Source organism: Poecile atricapillus, chromosome 4, assembly GCF_030490865.1.
Source record: "Poecile atricapillus isolate bPoeAtr1 chromosome 4, bPoeAtr1.hap1, whole genome shotgun sequence".
In the NCBI taxonomy this organism is placed as follows: domain Eukaryota; kingdom Metazoa; phylum Chordata; class Aves; order Passeriformes; family Paridae; genus Poecile; species Poecile atricapillus.
The window spans coordinates 16,604,565-16,628,931 of record NC_081252.1 but is presented as its reverse complement, the minus strand read 5'-3'; the positions used below and the strand labels follow the sequence as shown (position 1 = coordinate 16,628,931).

At 44.9% G+C, this 24,367-nt stretch overlaps 2 protein-coding genes across 2 annotated transcripts; both read left to right on the top strand.

The window, feature by feature from the left end:
- Positions 1–528: 528 nt before the first annotated feature.
- Positions 529–13,110, top strand: HPSE (heparanase). The gene is made up of 12 exons (XM_058838928.1): positions 529–968; positions 2,448–2,593; positions 3,606–3,731; positions 4,091–4,264; positions 4,800–4,971; positions 5,489–5,536; positions 6,919–7,012; positions 7,637–7,743; positions 8,254–8,368; positions 10,034–10,152; positions 10,286–10,432; positions 11,139–13,110. Exons 1-12 carry the CDS (start codon positions 640–642, stop codon positions 11,296–11,298), a joined length of 1,737 nt encoding a protein of 578 aa, XP_058694911.1. The 5' UTR covers positions 529–639; the 3' UTR covers positions 11,299–13,110.
- A 2,928-nt stretch (positions 13,111–16,038) lies between these two features.
- COQ2 (coenzyme Q2, polyprenyltransferase) lies at positions 16,039–24,042 on the top strand. Its single transcript, XM_058838943.1, has 7 exons — positions 16,039–16,288; positions 16,377–16,543; positions 18,928–19,049; positions 19,305–19,390; positions 20,285–20,418; positions 20,867–21,055; positions 23,506–24,042. Exons 1-7 carry the CDS (start codon positions 16,057–16,059, stop codon positions 23,659–23,661), a joined length of 1,086 nt encoding a protein of 361 aa, XP_058694926.1. The 5' UTR covers positions 16,039–16,056; the 3' UTR covers positions 23,662–24,042.
- Positions 24,043–24,367: the final 325 nt, after the last annotated feature.

Genomic DNA, 24,367 nt, shown 5'->3' with positions numbered 1-24,367 from the left:
GGCTGGATGGGGCTTTGAGCAACCTGGTCTAGTGGGAGGCATCCCTGCCCATGGTGTAGGGTTTGGAACAAACAACCCAACAACCCCATTCCATGGACTAAGCCATACCTGCTCCGTGGCAGCAGCTGGCTCTTCCCAGACAGGCCTCCCCACCAAGGCCAGCTGCTGCCAAAGGAGTTTCGGTAGAAACTGGACTCTGCAGGGAGCACCTGGGGGGTGGACCCAGAGCCTGCCTGATTTTTTTTGTAACAGTAATTCCAAGTTTCATGCCTCTGCAATTAGGACAGACACTTGTTCCAACAGTATGAACTGTTGCAACAGTCAGGTTTCAGCCTGACACGGCTGTGTGCTGCTGGGACTCAGTTTCCCGCAGTGGAGGCCACAGACGGGATGCCAGGCTGACATCCCAGCCCTGGAGGGGCAGCGTTCAGTCTGTAGCTATTTTTCCAGCCCACTGGTTGTTCACGGAAATGCCCAGGGCCGCTCGGGAAGGGCGGGATTCTGCAGGAGGCGGCTGCAAGGCTGCGAAGGTGTGAGCAGGAAAGGAACCAGCTGGAAACACAGGTTCATTTTGCAATGGTTGAGGCGTTTGGGTAATGCCGGTTTTCGGATGCCTTGCCGCTGGTTTGAGGCTCGAAGATGCTGTTGAAGCCCTTCCAGAGGGTGGGGAAGGTCCTGCTCATGCCCGCGCGGTTCTTCCTGGCGGGAGCGGAGCGCTGCAGCCCCGGGCCCGCCCTCCGCGGGGGTGGTGCCGGCGGCGGCGGAGCGGCGGCCCGGGAGCGGAGGATGCTGCTGCCGCTGCTGCTGCCTCTCCTGCTGCTGCTGCCGGCTCTGGCCGATGGGCAGCGGGCGGTGGTGCTGCGGATGGGGCTCCGGGGCAGCCCCCGTAGGGAGGTGAGCCCGGCTTTCCTCTCCCTCACCCTGGATGCCAGCCTCGCCCGGGACCCGCGCTATGTCGCCTTGCTCAGGTGAGCCGCCTCTGGCACCGGGCAAAGGATAAAGGGTCTTGTGGGAGGCGGGCCATCCCGGCAAAGCCGCTGCAGAGCGAGCTGGGGGGAACGGGGAGTCCCCCAGCCCTAGAATTGGGGTCGGGGAGAGGCTGCTGGATCCCCTCTGCTTCGGGGTTCACTAATTCCGTCTTCCCAGGGCAGAAGGCGGTACCTTCCACAGGTGCGAGCCGCCCCGGCCCGTTCGTGCTCGGGAAAGGAGCGGCTGGCCTGGGTGGATGCAGGGAAAAGACAGCTCGGGGATAGGGAGCCTGGGAGAGGAGCTGCTCTGACAGCAGAAAAAAAAAGGAGAAGGAAACGGAGGGAATGGCTGTTGTCTGCCCTCGAGAAATGGAGGCTTCAGGGCGTCCTTATCTCCGCAAATACCAGAAAAGAGGTTTGTAGAGAGGTGTGGGTCAGTCTCTTCCAGCTAACCAGTGGCTGGACGACAGGAAACTGCCTCAAGTTGCACCAGGCAAGCTTTAGGTTGGATATTAAGAAAAATTTCTTCACTGACGGGGTAGTTATGCAATGGAGCAGGCTGCGCAGGGAAGCAGATGGTGAGATCACCATCCATGAAAGTGTCCAAAAAATGTGTGGATCCTCCAATCCTGCTTTCCCACCACTTGCACGTTTTCCCCCTCATTGGGCTGGTGAGAAAGGTGCCACCAGCTTTACTGGGAGGTGCTCCAGTCTCCGACATACAGCCCCAGCTGCACACCTTGGAGTTCAGCCTGAGGCCAGCCCTGCCACCACAAGGAGCAGGAAATACTTGGTGGCCTCTAATCTGCTGTTTGTCACCACGGAGCAGATAGTGCCTAACATGCCCAGTGCCCTCCAATGCCTTGTGGTTTCCCTTAGAGAAGGCTGTCTCTCTGTGCTGCTCATCCCGCATGGGATGTGAGCAAGTCACAGAATTATGTTATTTTATACACTTAGTTTGATAAAGTTAACACCTATCCCAGCAGGGACTCCTAATCCCCCTTGGGTAAAAAGGCAATTGCTTTGGCTGTTGTCAATGGAAGCTGGGGCTGATAATGTAAAGTCAGTTTTGCACCCAGCTTCTCAAAGGACATTTATGTTGGTGTCGCATAAACAAAACCAAAAAATCTAGGGGCAGAAGTTGTTTAGGATGAAAAAAACCAAGACTGTTTTATTAAAGTTTTGCCTTACTTTGCCCCCAGGATTTTGCTCCCTGCCCATGATCATGTTCCCTCAGGCATGTTCTCCCTTTGTTACCCACTACACCTTCTCCTGGCTCACTTGGCCATCAGTGACCCTCTTGTACTGTGCAGAGGGCTGGGGATGCAGATCTCAGCAAGCCATCAAGAATTCCCTGAGGCTACTTGGTAGTTCCAGGTCACCTACTGCAGCATGTTCCTCAAAGTGCTTGCCATGCTTACCCTCTACACAGACTGGATAAACATAGTCCTTTTCTATTTCTTGGCATTCCCTCCTCAGCAATTCCAAACTGCGTGCCCTGGCAACGGCCCTGTCCCCAGGTTTCCTGAGGTTTGGTGGCACTGAGACAGATTTTCTTATTTTTGATCCCTACAAGGATTCCACTTCAGAAGAAAAGACCCTCTGGGAACTTCAGACAAAGCAAGGTAAAGTGGGAATCAAAACTGTCCTAGCTTTTGGAGGGTCTTTGATATAGGATGAGGATGCTGCAAGGGCAGAGCAGCAGCACTGGAGGCCCTCCACAGGGTCAATATTGTTATCATCCATGGAGAGGAGATCTGTGGACTTTCAGCATGGTTTGTGGGAACAGCTATGCCAGCTGTGGGAAAGTAAGAAAGGATGCAAGGCAACTTGTATCCTCCCTTCCATCTGCTGAGACTCCCCCTTTGCTGCCCTCTGCTCCCTGCAGCAATCTTGAGAGCTCCCCCACTACCTGGGAGGTGGTCAAGTTCAGCTCAGAAGCCGTGGCTTCATCATGAAAATTAAGGAACAGATGGAAGAAATAACCTGATGAGAATAGAGTGTTCAATCTCTCTCCCAAAGCCAGAGAGCTGGGCTGGGGGTGCAGCCTTGCCCTCCTGCTGCTTTGACAGGACAAGTGCAAACCTGCTGGACCCCTGTCAAGTGCTTGACAGGGTGTTTTCTCTTTGAACTTAGCAAAAGTGCATAGCCTCTTCAAGAGGTGCTTCAGATGAAAAAAATCCTGTATATTCCTGTGGCACATAGCACAGTTGTGAAATCCTACATTACCGTATGACTTGCAGTGCTCAGTTTTGAAGTCAAATACTTTTCCTCTCATAGCACTTCGCTAAGTAGCCACTTCCTGAGACTCTGGCTAATTCCTTCCTCTCTGATTATGGTTTGTTCCTGGTTTGCATGCCAAGAAAAAACATGATCTTTGAAGTCTTATGGTTCCTGCCAGTGAGCCGTGCAGGGAAGTCAGCACTTTCTCCTGCACAAGATGCACTGAGCAGGAAGCATTGCCTTTTTCCTGCCCCCAGCAAGGTGGGTTGTAATCCCTGCCACAGCACTGCATGGCAGGTTGGCTTGTCTGCTCCTCAGGCATGGCAGCCTGTGCTTTGTCAGCTCACGGGAACAAGGGTTTGCTGGCTGTGGAAGTGAGGAGTTAATTCCTATTGACCTTCTTCTGCCCTACAGAGGCTTGTGGCTTGAGGCCTGCATTTGCTGCTGTTGAGAAGGTAATGCTGGCCCAATGGCCCAGCCAGGAGAAGCTGATTCTTGCTGAAGAGAACCGGAAAAAGCACAAAAACACCACCATTACAAGTAAGACTTAAACAGGGGAATGCAATTCTCTGCCCCACGGTGAAAGTGCCATAGGCAGCTAGGAGCTGGAACCACTGAAAAAGAAACATTTTACCCACTTAGAAAAATATTCAGAGAACTCTTTTTCAACAGTTTGCCACCTCACATTTAATGGTATTCAGCTGCAGAGGCTGGGAGGTTCTCAAAGCTTGTAAGATGTTGTGTATTGAGGCCTGACTTCTTCTGTCTGGCTGGGAAAGTTTGGCACATCTGCAACACCAGGCTAAATACACACAGGCAGTAAAGATTGTTGCTTGGCCAGAGCTCAACTAGCACGCTCTAACCTTGAGACAAACACTCCTCCTTTCTCCTCTGTGCAGAAAATACACTGGATATTCTCTACAACTTTGCAAACTGCTCAGGGTTTCACCTGATCTTTGGACTCAATGCCTTGCTGCGGAAAGGTGGCTTGCAGTGGGACAGCACGAATGCCCAGTCACTGCTGGACTACTGTGCTTCCCAGAGGTACAACATCTCCTGGGAGCTTGGGAATGGTAAGTGCTTGTTGGCCAGACCAGCCACCACCTAGAAACGTACCACCAGAGGGTATGGGCTGGTAACTTTGGATGTTTTGGATGATGGCACATAAAGGCTAGGTGATGTTTTCTCAAGAGATATTAAGGTCTTATGCTACAGAGGGATTTTACAAGAAGACACAATGAATGAGCAAATTGAGATGATTCTGCTGCTCCTACCAGGGCTTTGAGATGAGTTGAATGATGCCCCACAAGGTGCAGGATGTCACCTATGGCTGGGACAGAGTGCTGGAGAGCAGTGCACTATCTCCTGAGCTTTTGCTTTCTTGCTCACCTTCAAACCCACAACATGCCAGATCAGGTGAAGACTTAGGGGACTGGTGCTCCCCACGTGGATGGGAGCTGACCCATTTTGTGCCCCAGAAATAGAGTTGGGGCTGATGATGTAAAGTCAGTTTTGCACCCAGCTTCTCAAAGGACATTTATGTTGGTGTTGCATAAACAAAACAAAAAAATCTAGGGGCAGAAGTTGATGTGCATGTGTCTTCCCCAGAGCCCAACAGCTTCCGGAAGAAATCTGGCATCCACATTGATGGATTCCAGCTGGGGCAAGATTTTATTCACTTACGCCAACTGCTGAATAGCTATGCCCTCTACCAGCACGCCAAGCTCTACGGCCCCGATGTTGGGCAGCCCCAAAAGCACACGCAGAGACTGCTGAGAAGGTAGGTGTGTGAGGTTCCAGAAGCACTCCCTGGGGTGGGGCAAGTGTGGAGAATTATGGCTTGTCTGTCCCTAGATGCAGGAGTCATGAAGAGGCTCCAAGGCAGGGGTTGAACAATTTATTTTCCCTTGACTGACGACAACTAAAATCCTACCTGCATGCTTGAGTTCAAGGCCTGAATACTCAGCCAGGTGAAACTCAGCTGCTGGCAGTACATAAGTGGTCCACATGTTTTTTCATTAAGCACTGGCTCTAGGGTTGTGCTAACAAGGGCTTTTAGCCTGAAGAACACCCATTTATTACACAAAGATCAATTCATCCAGCAATCTGCTGAGGCAGCCAGGCTGCCCAAAGCCTGCTTAAAAGCCATGGCAAGCCTGGTCCCCATGCATTCACCATCAGTAATGCCAGCTGTGGGGAAAGGGGAGGGCTGTGCATGGCACTGCACTGGTGGGAGGGCCATGACCCATCACTGGTACTGCTAATGCCCTGCTCTCTATCATTCCCTCTGGTTGCAGCTTCCTGAAATCAGGAGGGAAGGTGATCGACTCTGTCACATGGCACCAGTAAGTACCACTTGGGTACCACCGTCACTCCGATTACTGCCTCATTTTCTTTAAAAAGTGTCAATTTGAACAAATTATCAATCTCAACAGGAAAGAGGGAGATGAAATGCCCCTTTTGACAGTTTCTCGGGGGCCTCTCCACAAATTTCTGTGTTCAGAATAAGAGATGAATTGAGGGAGCACATTACAGAAGTGCTGAAGCCTCCAAAGAGTCTACTTGGTGCAGAGACCCAAAAGCGGTGCTGGGAGGTTGTCACGTAAGCACAGCAGCAGGGTATGCAACATGTGCAAGATGGTCATTTTGTTTGCTCTGTTTATGTCTAGTTGATAAAAAGGAAAAGCCCAGCAGGTCTGTCTGACCCTTGTCCATGGAGAAATGCCAGCAGCCCCTCCTGCTCCCCTGAGTGTGTTCTCTGAGTCATTTAAGGTTCTGTGTGGGTAACTCACCCTCAGATATCACACACAGTGCAAACAGCACTGGTACCTGGCCCTTTGCTCCTGTGACTTTGATTTGTAGGTTGAAAGTGCTCAAGGGGCAGTGGGATAAACTGGTCCCAGGGCTATGAACTCCACATGTTTGAAAGTAATTTCCATGTGAAGACAGTTTTCTTTCCTGAGTCAAAAGCAGGGCATTGAGATGCAGCAGTCAGACAACAGCGAGAAAAGATGCCTACGCCTATTTTATATATATGTGTATACATAAATCAATTATTGATGTGTTTTGAGCTGCTAGAAAGGCACAAAACATGTCCTTTCCCCTTCCTGGGCTGTTCTTTACTAATTTAGGATTATCAGGTTTTAGCTGCTTCTTGTGGCTGGAAGGCTTCTGCTATTTTTGGTAGGACTGAGTGATAGCAGGATGAAATGCAAAAACCACAGGGCTCCAAATTTATTTGGACAAATCAGACTTAAAGGCTCTTCTGCTCATGGTAGAGAGCAACCTTCATGCCATAGGGATGCCCACATTCCAGCTCTGTCCAAGTGGCCAAAATATTCCAGCAGATGGACAGATCTGTGATCTGATATTTTTAATATATAACTTGATAGAGTAAAGCAAGTAATCACATAGAAGTGTTGGACTTCTCAACAAGAGAAGCTGGCTCTTGGTGATGTTTTCCTTATTCTATATGAGTAGATGCAAACAAACCTATTATTTCTGCTGGTGGAAATTTCTGTGATATCCCACTTCCATCGAAGTAATATATCTGAAAGTCCCTTAAATACAAGTGACAGACATTTGGGAAACAAAAAATTAAAAAGCACTGGACAGAAAAATCTTGTTGTGGATAATGTACCGATCAACTGAATACTTTCAGTGGTATTTTGTACCACTGGTGGTATTCTTCCCTAATTTTGGCTATGTTTTTTTCCCCCATTTTTAGTTACTATGTGAATGGACGGAGTGCAACAAGGGGGGATTTCTTGAGCCCTGAAGTGCTGGATACCTTTGCCACAGCTATATATGAAGTCCTGGAGGTGCCTTGTCCTATTCAATCATTCCCATGTTCAGCTTCCAGGGGGTTAGCAGAGAGTCCAAAATAAAGCACCATTTCTTACTAGCTATAAAGAGGGGTACTCAAGGCTTGAGTTCTGCTGACATTGTATATGTAAAAAAAATAAAATTAAAATTAATGATACTAACAATAAATGAGCTCCAACAGTTTGCCATGCAGCAAACATGGTGCCAGGTGCATCACACACCTACAACATTCTCGTTTATTGATATAGTAATTACTCAGGAATGTAATTTATGGTTATCCCATTCCCTCAATGCATTTTTTTTTGTATTTTGAAATACTGAGGACACAATAACTCAGAATACAGTACTACTCAGGACAAGAAAAATTATGGGACATGGATATTAGTGACATTTGCCCTGTTTTACATAGGTAGCAAATTTTTTTTTTTTTTTTCAGGGAGGGATAGAAATCTACTTTTAGTACTTTTGATCCGAATTTCTGTGACATCCAATCTCAGGGCGTTATCTCTTAAATTAAAACATCCTTTAGCCTTTGGCTAAAGCACAGAATTTTGATTATTTCAGTAGCCAAAAAATTAACTGTTATCTCTTCTTTTCTTCCCTAATGCCACACTGCCCAGATTGTGGGTCGGACTGTGCCAGACAAGAAGGTGTGGCTGGGAGAGACGAGCTCTGCCTATGGAGGAGGAGCTCCCAGACTGTCTAACACTTATGTTGCTGGCTTTATGTGAGTACTGTGTCCCAGGTGTAGGGAAATTACTTATTTTTCCAGCTGAATGGGGCTACCCCACAGGATGAACATCGCTTCCTCAGGCTTCCTGGGGAGTGTGGGCAGTTTTTTTCCATCCTACAAGACATGATGACTTTATATCAAGGCCTGGTGGCCCAGCAAGTCAAAGTCTGATAATGACAGGCAACTTTGTTGCTGGTGTGATGATTTCTCACAGCCTTCAGACCCCTGCCAGCTCAGGAGAACCTGCTCCCACTCCTTGTTTCCACCACCAACAGACAGGGGAATGGAGCAACTGCTCCCACCAACTTGGACTTCAAGAGGCTGTCTGAAATGATTTTTTAATGTAATTAATGCAAGACTTGAAGTTAGTTGTGTGCTTTTAAGGAAGTCAGCATCACACAGTAATATTTGCTTTCCTGCTTCCTGAGCTGGTTGGAGAGGGGAAACAGGGTACAGTTCAGTCATCACTTTCATCAGTGTGACATTTGCCTCATCTTTTGGCAGGTGGTTGGACAAACTTGGGATTTCAGCCAGGCAGGGGATTGATGTGGTGATGAGACAGGTTTTCTTTGGGGCAGGGACCTACCACCTGGTGGACGCCAACTTTGAGCCTTTGCCGGTATGTAAATAACATCCCCTGAATGCACCTCTGCACAGGCAACACTGGGTGTGGAGGGACAAGTCAGCTATTTTAACAACACCTTTTTTTGCTTGGATGGTCACAGGTATCCTTGCACCTAAAGTTATCTCATGTTCCACTATGGGTTAATGCATTATTACATGTATATGTATGCACACAAGATATTTACTCCAACTGCAGGGGTGCAGCCAGTCTTCAGCACAGCAGAAGATCTGTGGGACATGATGCTCTGGTTTGTATGCAGGAGATTCTGGAGCTCACAAGGCTTTTCTGGATGGCCTGTTTTGGTTTGACTACTCCTCAGCTGAGTGATGAGTAGTTTATAAACTGAAGTGAAAAGAGATATTAAAATCAATTATATTCCATGTGAAAACCAGGCCAACATGAAGTCAAGACTCTAGCATTATAGGTCTTATGCATATTCATCCTACAGTGGTGACTGAAGGATAATTAAATTTAAATATACATTTATTATAGTTTGATTTATTAGGAAATAACATTTTGCTGTGATGAAACTTAATTATATGAACTCTACATTGTTCTTGCACATACAGCACATTTCTTTGTACTACTAGCACTTAGATTGGGGTGAGAGGACAGAATTTTCCCTTTTAGCTTTCCTCTCATTTTTCTGCTTCCAAATGGTGATTTTCACAGGTGGTCATTGAGCTAGCCTGAAAGAAAACCCAGCATACAGGGATTTTCCATCCTACTTGCCCAGCTGCTTCCTATGCCAGAGGCTGCATCATCAGGCTTGTGGCTTTGGGCTTTTCATTCCCTCATTTAAAATAGATTTAATTTGGATTGAAACTGTGTGCCTTGTTCCTCACCTACTGGCAGTACAGACTACTAACTAAGCCAATGATACTTCAGAGGCAGGGAAATCCAAACCCAGGTGCATCAGCTGTAGTTAGCACAGAAATGAGGAAGCACAGCAGTGTCAGAAGGCTGCACTTCTTGCAGAGGGATTGAGCATGAAGGCTGATAGGAAAAGTAATTTTCTGAGCTTGTGGTGAGTCAGAAGAGAAACACAACAGTTTTCCTCCTAAGAAAACCACAAAAACAGATGAGCTGGGAGAAGCTCTCTGAAAGTCTGGAAAGACCTGAAAAAAATGAGTCTCCACTGGGAATCATCCTGCTCTGAGGCATCATCTTGGAGTATTAGAGGATGCATTTGTGACTCAGGTTCAGAAATCAATCCTGAGACCTGGTGAAAAGTAAAATGTTTATGAAGGGGATTGAAATTTAGGAGCTTCTTCCTGGTTTTGCATCTGTGCCTTAGGTATAAGCTTTCCTGCAGGAAGAACAGCTCACACCCCTGCATTCAGCCCCAAGGTTCTGTGCACCTGGCAGAAGAGCATTTCCAAAATGCAAACAATCTCTCCCTGAGAGAGCTCTGAGAGCTCCATATGAAGGGGAAAATTATTTTTAGGTACCTTGTAAACACAGCTGCTCACAGGCAGGGTTTCCCTTTTTGCTATGGTGTTTGTGTGAATTTAAGTAGATGTGGTAAAAAGCTTGGTAAAGCAAAAAGTTATGGGGGAAAACCCCTTGAAATGAGCTTCTAAATAAAGGTTAGATTAAGCACTGTGTGGAGCACCTGGCACGTACACAAATGTTTCCATGTGTTTTTGTGCCTCCCAGGACTACTGGCTCTCACTGCTCTACAAGAAGCTGGTGGGTACCAAGGTGCTGCAGGTCAGCCTGGCAGGACCCAACAAGAGGAAGCTCCGTGTCTACCTCCACTGCACGAGCAGCCTCAAGTAAGCCTCCAGAAAGGGCAAAATATCCCAGAAACTGAGCCTGTGGCCACCCCTGGGCCAACAAATACCATTTGGGATAGTGCAAGGTCACACATTATTCTGATCCCCACCATCACCTTTTCTTGCCTTGCAGCCCAAAGTACAGAGAAGGGGATGTGACGCTGTTTGCTTTAAACCTCTACAATGTTACCCAACATTTGGAGCTACCAGATTACCTATCAAGCAAGCACGTGGATCAGTACCTCTTACTGCCTCATGGCAAAGAGAATATTCTTTCCAGGTAAGATGCAATTCCTCCAGTCCCTGAGGAAAAGACCATGAGTAGGCTTAGATGGTCTCTAAAACCTCACCTTATTCAATTTGCAAGCAGAAAGAGAGGTCATCTGGGTTATTTTTCAGTAAGATCTGACTTAAATCAGGTCTCCTAAACTCAGGCTGCTGAAAACTGTCTAAGTTACGCAGACATTTAATTGATGTTAATTTGGAAATTTATCCTAGCAGGCTTCAGTGTTCTTGACCAGCTGCTAAAGTCCTGGTTTGTTGGGTTGTTTTTCTTTTTGCATAAGCACAGGTATATTGCTTTCCCAAGTGCTGTCTCCTGATTTACAGCAATGTGCTCAGGCTTCATGCATTGGTGGGGTCTTTTTGTTGTCATTGGTAATGCATCCACAGGGAAAGGATCTGCTCTGTGCGCATAAAAGAATATTAATATCTTTAGGAGAAAAAGCAATAAAAAATTGTACTTTTCAAAGCCTGTTTAGCTGTTGACCTCACTGGAAGAGAAAGAAATGTGCTTTTTAATGTGCTTGTGCTATCACTCTGAAGGGTCCTTGCAGTGGGAGTGCTGCAGATGTCTGTGCATGTGTTTACACACACATTCAAGGGAAGTTTAGTTTGGCTTTGGGCTGAGTTAATGTTTATACTCAAGCTCAGAGCAGTTTGGAAAACAGAGCACAGGTGCCCAGACAATCTCTGTCCCTTTCCAGGTCTATTGAGCTGAATGGCCATGTACTACGGATGCTGGATGATGAAACACTGCCTGAGCTTATGGAAAAGCCCCTTCGTCCCGGCAGTCTACTTGGCCTTCCAGCCTTCTCCTACGGCTTTTATGTTATCAAAAATGCCAAAGCTATTGCTTGCATTTAAGTGGTCAACACACACACTCAGGATAAATGTAAAGCATTTGGCTAGTAGGAAATTCTAATCCTAGAAATTCACATTTCTGCCACAGGATTTAATTCTGGTAAGGGATGCAAATGTTGCAGCACTAGTACCACTGTGAGCGGGAGAAGACACAAGGTTCCCACTGGGTAACTGGTACATGAAAGATCCCAGGAGAATAATCCAGGTAGAAAAAGACCAGACAGGGGCTGGTTTTACTCTTGATCCAGCCTGTCACTGTGCTTGAGCATGGAACTCCTCTCCACAGCACGCAGGGAGCTTCTCACACTGCCTGGGGCTCTGCCAACCCAAGCACTGCAACCTCCCATCTCCCTCTCGTTTCTGCAAGTGCAGGTCCTAAAGCAGTTTCTTCAAAAGCTTGCCTTCAGAAAGGATGAGCAGAGTTTTTATTTGAGCTGTACAGCTGTGACTTCCCACCATGTGGGGAAGCCTGAGAGGGGGTCGCTGAGGGTATTTTGGGGTGGGAAGTGTAGACACGCAAAGCAAACCAAGGTCAGGGTGCTTGCAGGGGCAAAGGCCTTGCAGGAAAACCAGATCCTCTATCAGATTTAGGGAAATGACACACATTTTTCTCAAGCTATGGGTCTTCAGTCACAAGATGGAGCTGTGGCTCTGTGCTTTCCAAAGGCAAGTTGTTGGCACAGGAAATACAGGCTGTCTCTGTAGGGTGGTCTACCTCTGCCATCACACACTTCACCCCTGCAAGGAGAGGAGAGGAGCCCACCAGGCCCTGGTAATAACCCTCTGTGCTCAGGGTGCTGCACAGTGAGCACTTGTGACTCCTCAACCTGTGCCACCCTGCAGGCAGCTCAGCTGGAAAGGACTTCCTTGAATCTATGCACAGGTAAAACTCTCTCTGCTTCATACTCCCTAATGCACTCAGGTCTCTTCTGTCCTTGGGGAAATGGGGATAGGAAAGAGGCTGAGGAAACCACTCACCCCTCAACTCACAGAGGGACATCAGTGGCCTTAGAGCATCCTGGGGACAAAACCGCTCAGCCAGGCTGACATCCTTCCTACTGGGAAAACAGTTATGTTGGACAGAAATCTGTGTTGGTGGTGGCTTTTCTCCCCAGCTGTGCCTTCCCCCTGTTGCAGCTGGCTGTACCAACAATAGCTCCCTGTGGCACACAGGCTGTTGGTCCCCAGGGTAACAAAACCTCTCGGACAGTAGCTGTGGCCTCCTGCATATATTTATTTGCATCTGCTTTTCTTGAAGGTATGTAACCACACCACTCTCAATGCCTTATGATATATTTATGAGCACAGCAGGGAAGAACAACCCCACACTACTGTACTTCCCTTTTTAAGCTTTAAAAAGATGCTACCAGCTACATGGGGTTTAATGCAGGGCAGGGAAACTTTTTTAATGAGAGGACTTTCAAAACTGATGTGCTTTTGTAGCTGTGATGAAAACCTGCACACTATAAAGGTTATACTTGAGTTCAGTGTATCAAAGGTGTGTGCATCCCCAGAGCAGATACATTCTGTGAAGGGTTATGTATCAGGGGATAACATAGATCAGAATGAGGGAGGCTGAGTTTGTTTACATTGTCCAAGTTCCATAGAGAGTGTAAGATGGAAAGTCTTACATACAGTCAACATAAAGCTGAAAATAATAATATATTATTGTTATTATAAAAATGTAAGTTAAAACTAAAACATCAAAATTATTATTTGCCTGGTAGCTTCTTTTTAGAACTTTTCTAAAATTTTTTTTTTTTATTCCAATGCTTGTGAGTTTTGTATTTGAAGATTTTAATTAAAGTGATTTATACCAACTTTTGGCAATCTTCATTTTTTTAAGACTCCTTTTTGACATGCTGATACCAGGACACTCCCTACTTTTCTCTTGGTCATAACAGTTTTTTTGTTATCAACAAGAAAACCCAAGTACACAAAAATGGAAGAAATCCTTTGCAGGTTGGTGTGTTTCAGTTGTGTTTGCCCAACCAATTCAGAGGCCCTCCACCCAATGTGACTCAGACCTGATAAATGTGCTGGTGGCTGGCACACAGGAACTACCAGGAGGGGCCCGGGGATGTTTGCACATGCAAATGACAGCTGCTGCCAACCATGTCTCATTCTCTGAGCCCTGTTCTTCATGGTGGGGAGGGGAGGTTTGATTTACAGCTCAGTAACCACCTTTCTCTTTACAAAGTGTTGCACATAGCTACTGCAAGCTCTATACAGAGCCAGAGGGACATAAGTGCAGGGAACAGGAAAGATGCTGGATCCCAGCACTCCAAGGAAGCTATGGCCTGAAACACAGATGAGCATCACCCTCACAGGACCAAAGCTTGCCCCAGCCTTATCTCTGGGACTTTTATTCCTCTGAGAATGCTGTAAATCTTGGGGAATTTAATATGTGTGTGTACACTTATTTGAGAACAGGGAGAATCATATGTCACACTCATTCCAACTCACTTTTGCCCTTTTGACTCTGGAGGTCAGATTACTCACACTGGATTTTCTGTAAATCAGTTCCTGGAAGGTGGAGTAAATTGCATCACACTTTGGTACAGGGGATCATTTGGTGTGTGTGAAAATAAGGAAACCGAAAACCTCCTTAGAGTCAGGGACATTTTGAGCATCCACTCAGATTTGAGTTAAACATGACAGCTGGGCTTTATTAGACTGAAATGAGCTATTCCCTAGATTATCTTTCAGTGAAGGGCTGAGTCACTTTATTATGAATATAAATACAGTGCTAGTGACTGTAAAAGTTTACTTTGTAAAAGTTTACTTTTCTGCTCTACTTTAATGAGCTCCTTAAAAATTTTCTGCAGACGGTCCAGGGTTTCCTTGCCACATCACACATAAAAAAACCCCAAAGCAGTGTCTGTAGAGGAGCATCCATATTCCTGTGGACATGGCAGGCAGAGAGGCTGTGGGGATTCATTGCCAAGACCCACTATTCAAACACACCCCAGGTACTTGTCTGTATCTGAATAAAGCCCATGATGACCTTATCAATGTGAAATGGAGCCTAGATAATTAATTACTCCTCATCGGAGTTGAGCAACTCTTTCCTTTATGGTCCTGTGCAAATGGTTTTACTGCTGTACTCCAGCAGTACTGAAGTACTGCTCATTAAAACAGCAAATGGCAAAACATTAGTCACTTCTCCACTGCATTAATATTTCACTTCCTCCTGCTAGTCAGCATCTCGGGAAATTGAAGTTCAAAATGGTTTCCGTTGTTTTCTACCAGTGTGCGAGTCGTTCAAGCTGAAGGAAGTGTGTAATAAAAAAAAATAATAATAAAAAAAATTATACTCCACAGGGACAGTGAATTCCCCGAGGTATCTTTCAGCAGCCAATCTGGGGACATTTTGACATAGGAACTATGTCATGCAAAGCAAAGGTTTTATGGCTCTGTGCTCTGCTCTCTGGTTTGTGCAATAACTCATAAGTTGGTGTTATGACCCTGAAGGTTCTGAAGGTGAGGTAACTGAGGTTCTTCTTAATAGGTACCTTGGGGTGGATAAGAGCGAAATGACACTTGAATGACCAGTGTCAGCAGATTTAGTTTAGAACGATGGAAAGGAGATATGCAGCCGTTTTGGTTATTATCTATAGAAATATAACAATATAAAAGTATAAAGATATAATTTAAGAAAAAATATAATGAAAAGAAAGAGGACATGATATTTCGGAGGAAAGATAAGAAAGGAATGAGAAGAATGTGAATTACAAAGAAACCGTGAGTCTCCCTCTAGGAAAAGCTAGATACTAATAGGTGAAAGCAGCGACGGGAGTAACCATAAACTTCAGAGGAATGTTACTAATTGACACAGACTTGCTCATCAGCGTTAAATCCCTGGACCTAGAGATACAAAGAGGGGGGGGTGGGGTGGGGAGGTGTTGTGCATGCTAGAAGGAGTTACCTATTAGGTGATTAGGGCAGCCTGTACCTCTCAAGTAGCTCAGTCCATGGGGAAAGGAAGAGGGTCATGTGGCCAGGAAAATAGGATTAAAAGGAAGCTCTGCCCCCCAACAACTTGACAGACTCCAGTGAAATGCCCCATGGCCTCTCCCTTTATTTGAATAAAGTTAGAGGACTTCTCTGTCTCCTTTTTGGACATAAACCTCTGGTGCTGTGAATTTTTCTGCACAGGTAACACCACCTGTGGACCCAGCAACAAGACTTGATTGATGCACTGAATTTTCATGTGTGATGATCACAGTCTTGATCCTTCAGGGGTGGGGGAAGCCCCTGAAACATGGGTTAATACACCATCTGGTTCAGGTGGGAATGCCCAGGTGCCTCCCCTCTTGCTAAGCGAAGGTGGGTTTGTTGTGGCCACCTGTGCTGCTCTTATGCAGGCCTGAGGTTTCCAACACACACCACAAGCCCTCTCCTCCTTCCCTGCGGCTCGGGGAGTGCAAAGCCGCCTCAGCCAAGCGCCCGCTACTTTTGCATCTCGCTGATTGTTGGAGTCATTAAGCCTCGGCATTTCAGTCCCTCACACAGCGGGAGAACTGCGTGAGCGAGAAGAGATAAAAAGGCCACATGGGAAATCTCATATATACATAGATATAAAAAATACAAATATATATGTATAGATGTGTATATATGTGTGTGTGTGTGTGTATACATATATATAAAACCTACAGTGAGGAAAGGTCTGGGAGATGACACGTACGGGTTAAGACCGCCCCGGCGCGAGGCGCCTGAGGGCGCCGCGCATGCGCAGCGCTGCAGCAGGGCGGCGCTAAGATGGCGGCGGTGCTGCTGGCGCGGCTGTGCTGGGACATCCCCAGGTTCTGGGGCACCCCCGGGCTCCGCGCCACCCGCCTGCCCCTCGCTGCTGCCGCTGCCCCACCGCTGCTGCTCCGCCGCCCCGCCGCGCCTCTGGGGCCGCGCAGCTTCTCGGCGGCCGAGCTGGTGAGCGCCGCGCCGGCCCCGCTGCAGCCGTACCTGCGGCTCATGCGGCTGCACCAGCCCGCCGGTGAGCGCGGCGGGGAGGATCGAGGCCCCGGCCCACCCTGGCCTCCCGTTCCCCGCTGATCCCACCCGCGGGTTTTGTGTCCCCGCAGGGACGTGGCTGCTGTACCTGCCGTGTACCTGGAGCATCGGGCTGGCGGCAGAGCCCGGCTGCCTCCCGGACTGGCGCCTGCTGTCCCTGTTCGGCGTGGGAGCCGTGCTCATGCGAGGGGCCGGCTGCACCATCAATGACATGTGGGACCGCGACTATGACAGACAGGTAGAGAACCATGGGGAAAGGCTGCTTGTACGAGCGGGCAGTGGCAGGACAAGAGGACATGCTACAAACCGAAAGAGTAGGTTTAGATTAGGTATTAGGAAGAGATTCTTCACTCTGAGGATGGCGAAGCATTGGAACAAGTTGCCCCGAGAAGTTTTAGGTGGCCCATCCCTGGAAGTGTTCAAGGCCAACTTGGATGGGGTTGTGAGTAGCCTGGTCTAGTGAAAAGTGCCCTGCCTGCAGCATGAGGGTTGGAGCAGGGTGATCTTTTAAGGTCCCATTCCAACCCAAGCCCTTCTGTGATTCAGTGAACCAAGCAGATGCCCACTTATCTCCATCATCACAAAATCAACAGGATTTTTAGAGTTGGAAGGGACCTCGAGAGATGATCTTGTTCAACTCCCTTGCCAAGGCCAACTCATCTAGAGCAGGTTACACAGGAACGCATCGAGGTGAGTTTGGAATGTCTCCAGGGAGGGAGACTCCTCTTAACCGATGCTGTTTTTTCTCAGCCAAGCACCAAGGATCCTGAAGGCACTGAAGTACATGAACATCACCAGTGATTCCTTGCTGAGTGCAGGCTCTGGGTTCAGGGATTCCCTCATGTTTCTGTCTGAGACACATGCAATTAATTTGTCTACATTTCCTCCAAAAATATTGTATTTCATACAACGTTTCTCTGTCCAGGACTGTAATAAGTCTTCTAGAATACTCATCTCCGTGTAAGATAGAATACATGCTTTTGTCAGCTGTCGGCAGTACTTGAACAAGTTTATTTCCCAACCTTGTTTTGCATGACAGAACAAGCCAAGTAACACTTTTTTGCTCCACTTGCTAGTCGTGATCTATCCAAGAACAACTTTTTTTTCCCCTTAATTTTAGGAGCACTGTTTCCTTGTATTGTTGTATTGTTAATTTTGGGTGTTCCGAGTATCATGCCCAACCCTCAGCTAATCCCCTTCCACTATGTCATATTTTTCCTTCATCATCTCCCATTTGTTCAGAAGAGGCAAATAAGCAAAAAGCAGTGCCCAGTGTCAGTTCTGAAACATGCACAGGTGCAGGCTTGGAGGGGAACATCCTTGTGATATGTCACTGTTTGCTCCTCCTGTCTTTTGTTCCTATATTACTCCTATAGTTTTGGGGTTTGGGTTTTAGCTCTGCAAGACACAGAATAATGAGCCAATCCAGTATGTGAAGTTCTTAGTATGTATTTGTGCTGATGGGAAGGCAGAAATCAGGATTGGGTTTATGGCAGCTTTGGATGGTTTAGGGTTTGGAAGATACTAACAACTATATATGCTAAACAGATTTTATGTGGGGGTGTGATAAGTAAGAGGGGTAAATATAATGATTTAATTTATGCATTATGTGATGTAGTCAGATGGAATGTTTTGAAAATTGCCTGCACAGCTGTTTCTGGGGTACCTTAAAAGGCTGCCTTCAGCACCTGACCTAGAGGCCAGGCCAACAGGAAGATGTTGGCTGGTGTAGGTGATGGTGTATTGGGGTTTCGATTTTGTACAACTGATTATTTGGGTCATGTTTTCTTAAGTTGAAACATCCTATGTCCGGTTGCACTGTGCAGTAGAATTGGTCATAGGTACGTTAAGTGCATGTTTAAACTCCAAAAACAGTATTTGGTGTTAACCTAACCTAATGGCAGGGGGGAGAACAAGCTAAAAGAGTTTATTTGGATTCACATTATTCAAGCATAGGCAAAATACTTTGTATGTACATAATATTCTGTAAAAAGTTGGCTTTTGAACCTCTTTGAATAGACTTGACACCATTTTCATGAAGATGCACAATTTCATGGAATTATTAGGGTTGAAATGCAGCTCTGGAGATCATCCAGTCCAACCCCTGCCAAGGCAGGATCACCTGGAGCAGATGACACAGGAACACATCCAGCTGGGGTTTAGAATGTCTCCAGGGAGGGAGACTTGACAGCTTCCCTGGGAAGCCTGTTCCAGTGCTCTGCCACCCTCAGTGTAGAGAAGTTCTTCCTCATGTTGAGGTGAAATTCAGTCATTTGGAGTTTTTTTTGCATTGGTTCACCTTTGGCAAGTAACTCACCTTTCATTTATTTTAACTTTTTTTTCTGATAACTTGTTTCTTTCTTCAGTTTACCTTGTATGATTTCTTGTTCCAGACACAGTTTCTAAACTCCACTGTATCCCAGCTGGGATTAAATTAATTGTCTTTTCACAGGAATGAACTCCACATCAATGGCACTGGATTTTGAATATGGCATTAGAGAGAAACAAAAGTAAACAGAATTAGGGTCTTTCCATTGCTCTTCAGAAAATAGGAAACAAACATTGTAAATTGCCCATCAGTTAGAGATGTACCTGATGGTAATATTATCTCCATTTTCTTAGGTTGCAAGGACAGCAAGCCGACCCCTGGCAGCTGGAGATATCTCCACTTTTCAGTCCTTGGTTTTTCTTGGAGGACAGCTCAGCCTGGCGCTCTGTGTGCTTCTGTGTTTGAATTACTACAGGTAATCTGTGAATTCTCTTTTGGTTTTTAAAGTCTGGCTCTGGGTCCTAAGTTAAGCACTGAGATTTTGAGAAGAAAAGGTGTTGGAGTCAGAGGGAGGAGGTTATTAGTCATGGAATTGTAATTGAGAGGCAAAGAATTAGTTCAGTACTGTGTACTGCTCCTGCAGTGCTGATCTTTATCTACTTATCTACTTAATATTTTATCTACTGATCTTTAGCCTAGCAAACAATATTCCCCTTGGTACTTCTTACAGTATTGTTCTGGGAGCAGCCTCTTTATCCCTTGTGATCACCTACCCTCTGATGAAGAGAATAACATACTGGCCACAGCTAGTTTTGGGTGAGATGGAATATTTTTTCTTTTTTTTTTTTTTTGTTTTTAATTCAGCTGTAGTTTTTGGGGTGTTTTATGAATTAGTACTTGAGCTTTAGCAATCTGAATTTTTATAACTGTACATCAAAATAGAAATACCTTACAGACAAAGCTCTGTTGTGCCACAAGCTTCCTAATTTATGACAGACATCACTGTTTATGTGTGGCTTTATTTTTTTTTATTTTGGTTAGAAATCAGTTTCTTGTTTTGATGGAGTGATAGAAGGAAGAAGAGTAGGGAGGAAATAAATGTTTGTCATTTGAGAATGAGCTATAGTTTGGGGGTTATTTCAAAACTCTTCTTAAATACAGATTTGTCTGTACAGCATTTCAGTCTTTAGCTTCTAAAACAACTCCTGAACAGACACTGATGTTGCTTGTATTTTAGGTTGAGCTACTAAAACATGTCTGTGCATATTGGTTCTCACATTCCAGCTATCTTCAGGGTTTTTTTTACCAAAATTGTTATGTTCAGCCTAGAAGTACCATAGTTGGCTGGTGTGTAGAGTTTTACAGCCAGTTATGCTGACATCTTTTGTTACACTGACATCTGGGCATTTTACCTTCAGACCTGTTGTTTGAGTATTCTGGAACAGTTGTGTGCAAATGTTTCCCTACACTAATGAAGTGAAATTCAAATTAGGGAAGAGCAGCATATGTGTTTTAACTTGTGTGTCCAGAGTATTTAATGTCAAATTATTTATATTTATTACCTGCCTGAAAATAAGTGGTAGAAAAATGAGATGTTGGTATTATACAAAAAGCTGCTGATATGATACTCTCTCAAATAAATCATATTTAATTGCTCCTGGCATTCTTGTAACTACTTTTTTTATTTTTAAATTCTCTTAATGTTTTTAGGGCTTACATTTAATTGGGGAGCCCTTCTTGGCTGGTCTGCCGTCAAAGGGTCATGTGAGTGGTCTGTGTGTTTGCCCTTGTACTTTGCTGGAGTCATGTGGACACTGGTGTACGACACTATTTATGCACATCAGGTAGGGTAACAGTGAGACATTCCAGATTAAACACACAAGTTTGTGTATTTCATGTACAAATTTGTTGCTGAACAGCACAGCTAACCCCTTGCAGTTCTTCACCCTCAGCTGAGCTGAAGCAACACCAAAGAAGTCCCAGCCCTTTGATGTTTCATTACTGTTTGTCAAGATTTTACAAATCAGGTGGAAAGATGGAAGTACAATGCCCATTGTCCTCTTATGCTTTTTCATTGTGTAAATAACGTTGACGTTGGTGTTAAATCTTGGCTGTTAAAGCAGATCTCAGACCAACCTTCTAGTTTAAATTTTAATGTGGGGACCTACAGCTGCCCTTTAATTGGGCTCCTAGTAAGAAGCATTGGAAATTTAAGCAAGTCCCTCATTTTTATTTTACTTATGGACTGGCATTTAATAATGGATTTTGTGGTAATTTGTCCTTTTGTTCCAGGATAAGAAGGATGACATCATGATTGGTGTGAAGTCAACTGCATTGCAGTTCAAGGAGGACACGAAGCAGTGGCTCAGTGGCTTCAGCCTGGTCATGCTCCTGAGTCTGTGCGTGGCAGGGATGAATTGCAACCAAACCTTCCCGTATTACTCAGCTGTGGCTGCTGTAGGGGCTCACCTGGCACACCAGGTATGATGGATTTATTTATACTTTTTTCATGTGGGAGTTCTTACTAAGAAGTCAAAGGGCTTTTCAACCCCCATCAATTAATGAGCTAGCCATGAAAATGAGATCCTGTAAAGAGAACTAAAATCTTCTGACAATAAGCTTGGTCTTCTTAAGTGCCTTTTGCTTGCCTTTTGGTTGAGGAGACCTTCAGTCCTGACCACAGACAGTGGAGCACTGAGTTTCAGTCTGTTTGTAACCAACAGAAGTGCCACACATTAAACTGTGATCTTAAGTAAAGGGTTTTCTCCTCACTGCCAGCAGCAGCTGCACCTCAATGTGCTGCAAAATACTGTGGTTTTGACTGCTCTGATTCAGCTCCTGCAGTGTCTGGCACACATAATAGTAGTAGCAGATGTTAGTATTATAATTTTATGTTAATTGACAGTTCTGAATGGTTCTCTTTATAGCAGAGAACAATCCAGTTCAGTCTTGCAGTTGCAGATGTTTCGAAATTTTTATGATTAACAGAAAGAAATTAGCTTTTTCAGTAAAGGATGCAGATAGGATCTTCTTACCTTGTTCTTTCTGAACCTAACAACTGTGTTACACAGTCTTGTAGTAAGTGACAAGTCAGTCTATTAAAAAATTAATTAGCGGTCTTGATAGGTCAGTGATTGCAGAGGTTTGTATATTGCAAGGAGTAAAACCATTGCTAGTCTGAGCACTTAAATCTGTGATAATATGGAACTTTATAAAAAGCATATTGGTCGTATGTTGCATTTTAATGGGTGGAGCTTCTGCAGGTAATGGATATTAAACATATCTCTGGGTAAAAGGATTCTTGTGGTGATGTAGTCTGGCACTCAGCCATTGTTTTCATAGTGACTGTTTGGAAATGTATGAGGGAAAGAATACTACATCCACTGCGTGATCATTTACAGTTTGAATTGTTAGAGAGACTTTATGCTGTAGTTTTGGCATGAATGGAAACCACTTTTAAGGATCTTTATGAGTAAGGATGCAGACTCATGAGTGTAAGTGATGGAGAATTCACAATTGTGTGGACTGCCACAGTCAAAAGAGCAGAACTGTTCTGTGTACCACAGAGTAGCTTCTTTATGGGGGATTACTTTAATATTAGTCCTGCTTAAACATTTTCATGCTTATCTTCTTGTTCAAGATTTCTGATTGTATTCTTAATTGAGTTTAGAAAGCTGAGTAAGATGCTTGAGGACCAGGATTTCCAAGATTTCCTTGATTCACTGAATTTTTGCCTGAGGCAGAGGAATTTGGGTCATGTTGATGGCAAATTATATCCCTCTCAAGAAGTGTGACAATAGAAAAATAACATCTTTTACTTTTTTGTGTTTCTGAAAGAATAGCTTGGCTGCTGTTGAGTTTAATTTGTCGGTTCAGTGTTTCAAGTTCTCAGTGTCTGAGGAGAAGACAGGTTCTTAAGGGTGTGGATCACATCATATTTTAGAAGCTTGTGAAGAGTGTTTTTGATTATTTGACCAGGACCCAGCCCTGATTTCTCTCTACAACCACAAATGAAGCAGATTTCCTGGGGAAGGTTTCACTTCTTTCAGTCAAATACTTCGTTTAACTTTTTCAAAGACTGAAGTTTGGTTTGAAGTTTTAGGATCTCCTTATCTGTTATTCCTTTCACTCACTTTGCTCAACATTCCTCCATGTTATCATTCTCAAGACTTTAACCAAATGGGTTTTGGGAATATTTGGTCCTGCTGTTAACAGCCTTGTGGGTTATTTTTTTCTGTTTGGTTTTGTTGGGTTTTAACATTTAGTTGTGACTCACAGCAGAGAGCTGCCATGCTGGGTAAGCCAAGCCTTGCTTCTGGCCGCTGTTGCAGGTGTCCTGGTTCGGAGAATTGCATGAACTTGGCTAAGAGCAAGTGAACTGAAACCAGCCCTGTGTGGCAAGGCAGGGCTGGCACTTCCCTGTGCTTTCCAGTTACCCTGGTTCACTGCTGGCTCACCAGTGCCTTGTCTCTATCAAAACATGGAATACCTTGAAGCAGAGATGGAAAAGTGCACATTCTGCAGGGGCTCATTTTAATTTAAAGTTACATTGAAGAATTAGGTGGCAACCTACTGAGGAAAATCTTAAAGAGACTTATTTACACGCCCAGATATTTTTGCACTTTTAAATATCAAACCAGACACACCGGTAACTGGGTTGTTTATACAGTCTTCCATTGAGATGGTCTGGGAATCATGTGCATGTAAGATCCTTGACTTTTCTGCTGTATGTTGAAAAAATCTGTCAAACACAGATGCCAGTTATGCAAAAAAAAAATTAAGCACAGAATATTCCTGTTTCTTGTGGAGGTAAGGGTAGACTTTAGAGCTTAAGGATAATTTTTTTGAAGTTACAGATCATTTTGTGATGTGTCAGATATTTATGAGTCTGTAGAATAATAATCCTCTAATGTTATACTGTGCTTTTGCAGATTTACGCTTTGGACATAGACAAGCCTGAAAACTGTTGGAAAACATTTGCTTCAAATCGTACTGTAGGAATCCTGCTCTTCATAGGGATTGTGCTTGGAAATCTGTGGAAACAGAAGGACTTAAAAAATGTTGAAGACCCTTCAGAGAACAGATAGTTGAAATCACCATACTGATATTTTAGTCTAACTGAAGTGTAAGTATTGTAAGAAAGAAAACACTTTAAATATAGATATAGCTGCTTTATACTGTTCATTTATAAAAGCTGGTGAAAACATTCTTGTCTCTGAAATCATGCAATTGAGAGAAATCTACAACAGAAGTTTTGGTTATCTGGGAATAACTTCAGTCTGCATAGAAACTCCAAAAAGTGAAGCTGCCATGCTGGTCTTGTGTAGTAGCAGCAAACTTCTGTTTAGCTCTGGAGGCTGTGAAACCAAGATTTTATATGAAGCAGGTGTCTCTTAGTGACAGCACAGGTAGAAATGTAAAATGTAAATAAAATGTCTGGATGTAAATAAAATCTGGCTGTACATGTTTGATGGTCTGGTTTATTACAAAGGTAATTTTTGGTTTGAGTTGGAGGTTGGTGCATGGCAGAGTTGCAATAACTGTTTTTCTCCTGGGATGTCTAGGAGCAGTCAGGACTCCAAATGTGTGAGGTCTGCACTAAGGAGCCAATAAAGAAGTATTTAAGATTTTCTGCTCTTGCTGTGATTGCTGCAGCAGGTGCTTTCCATGTGAAAAGGCTTCTGCAAAGTTGCCTGCACAGAGTGAGCTGAGCTTGTTTGTCAAGAGTGATTTGCACACAGACTAAGGACTGAAAACAAAAACAGAGCAGTCCAGAGCTGTTGCCAAGTGTGT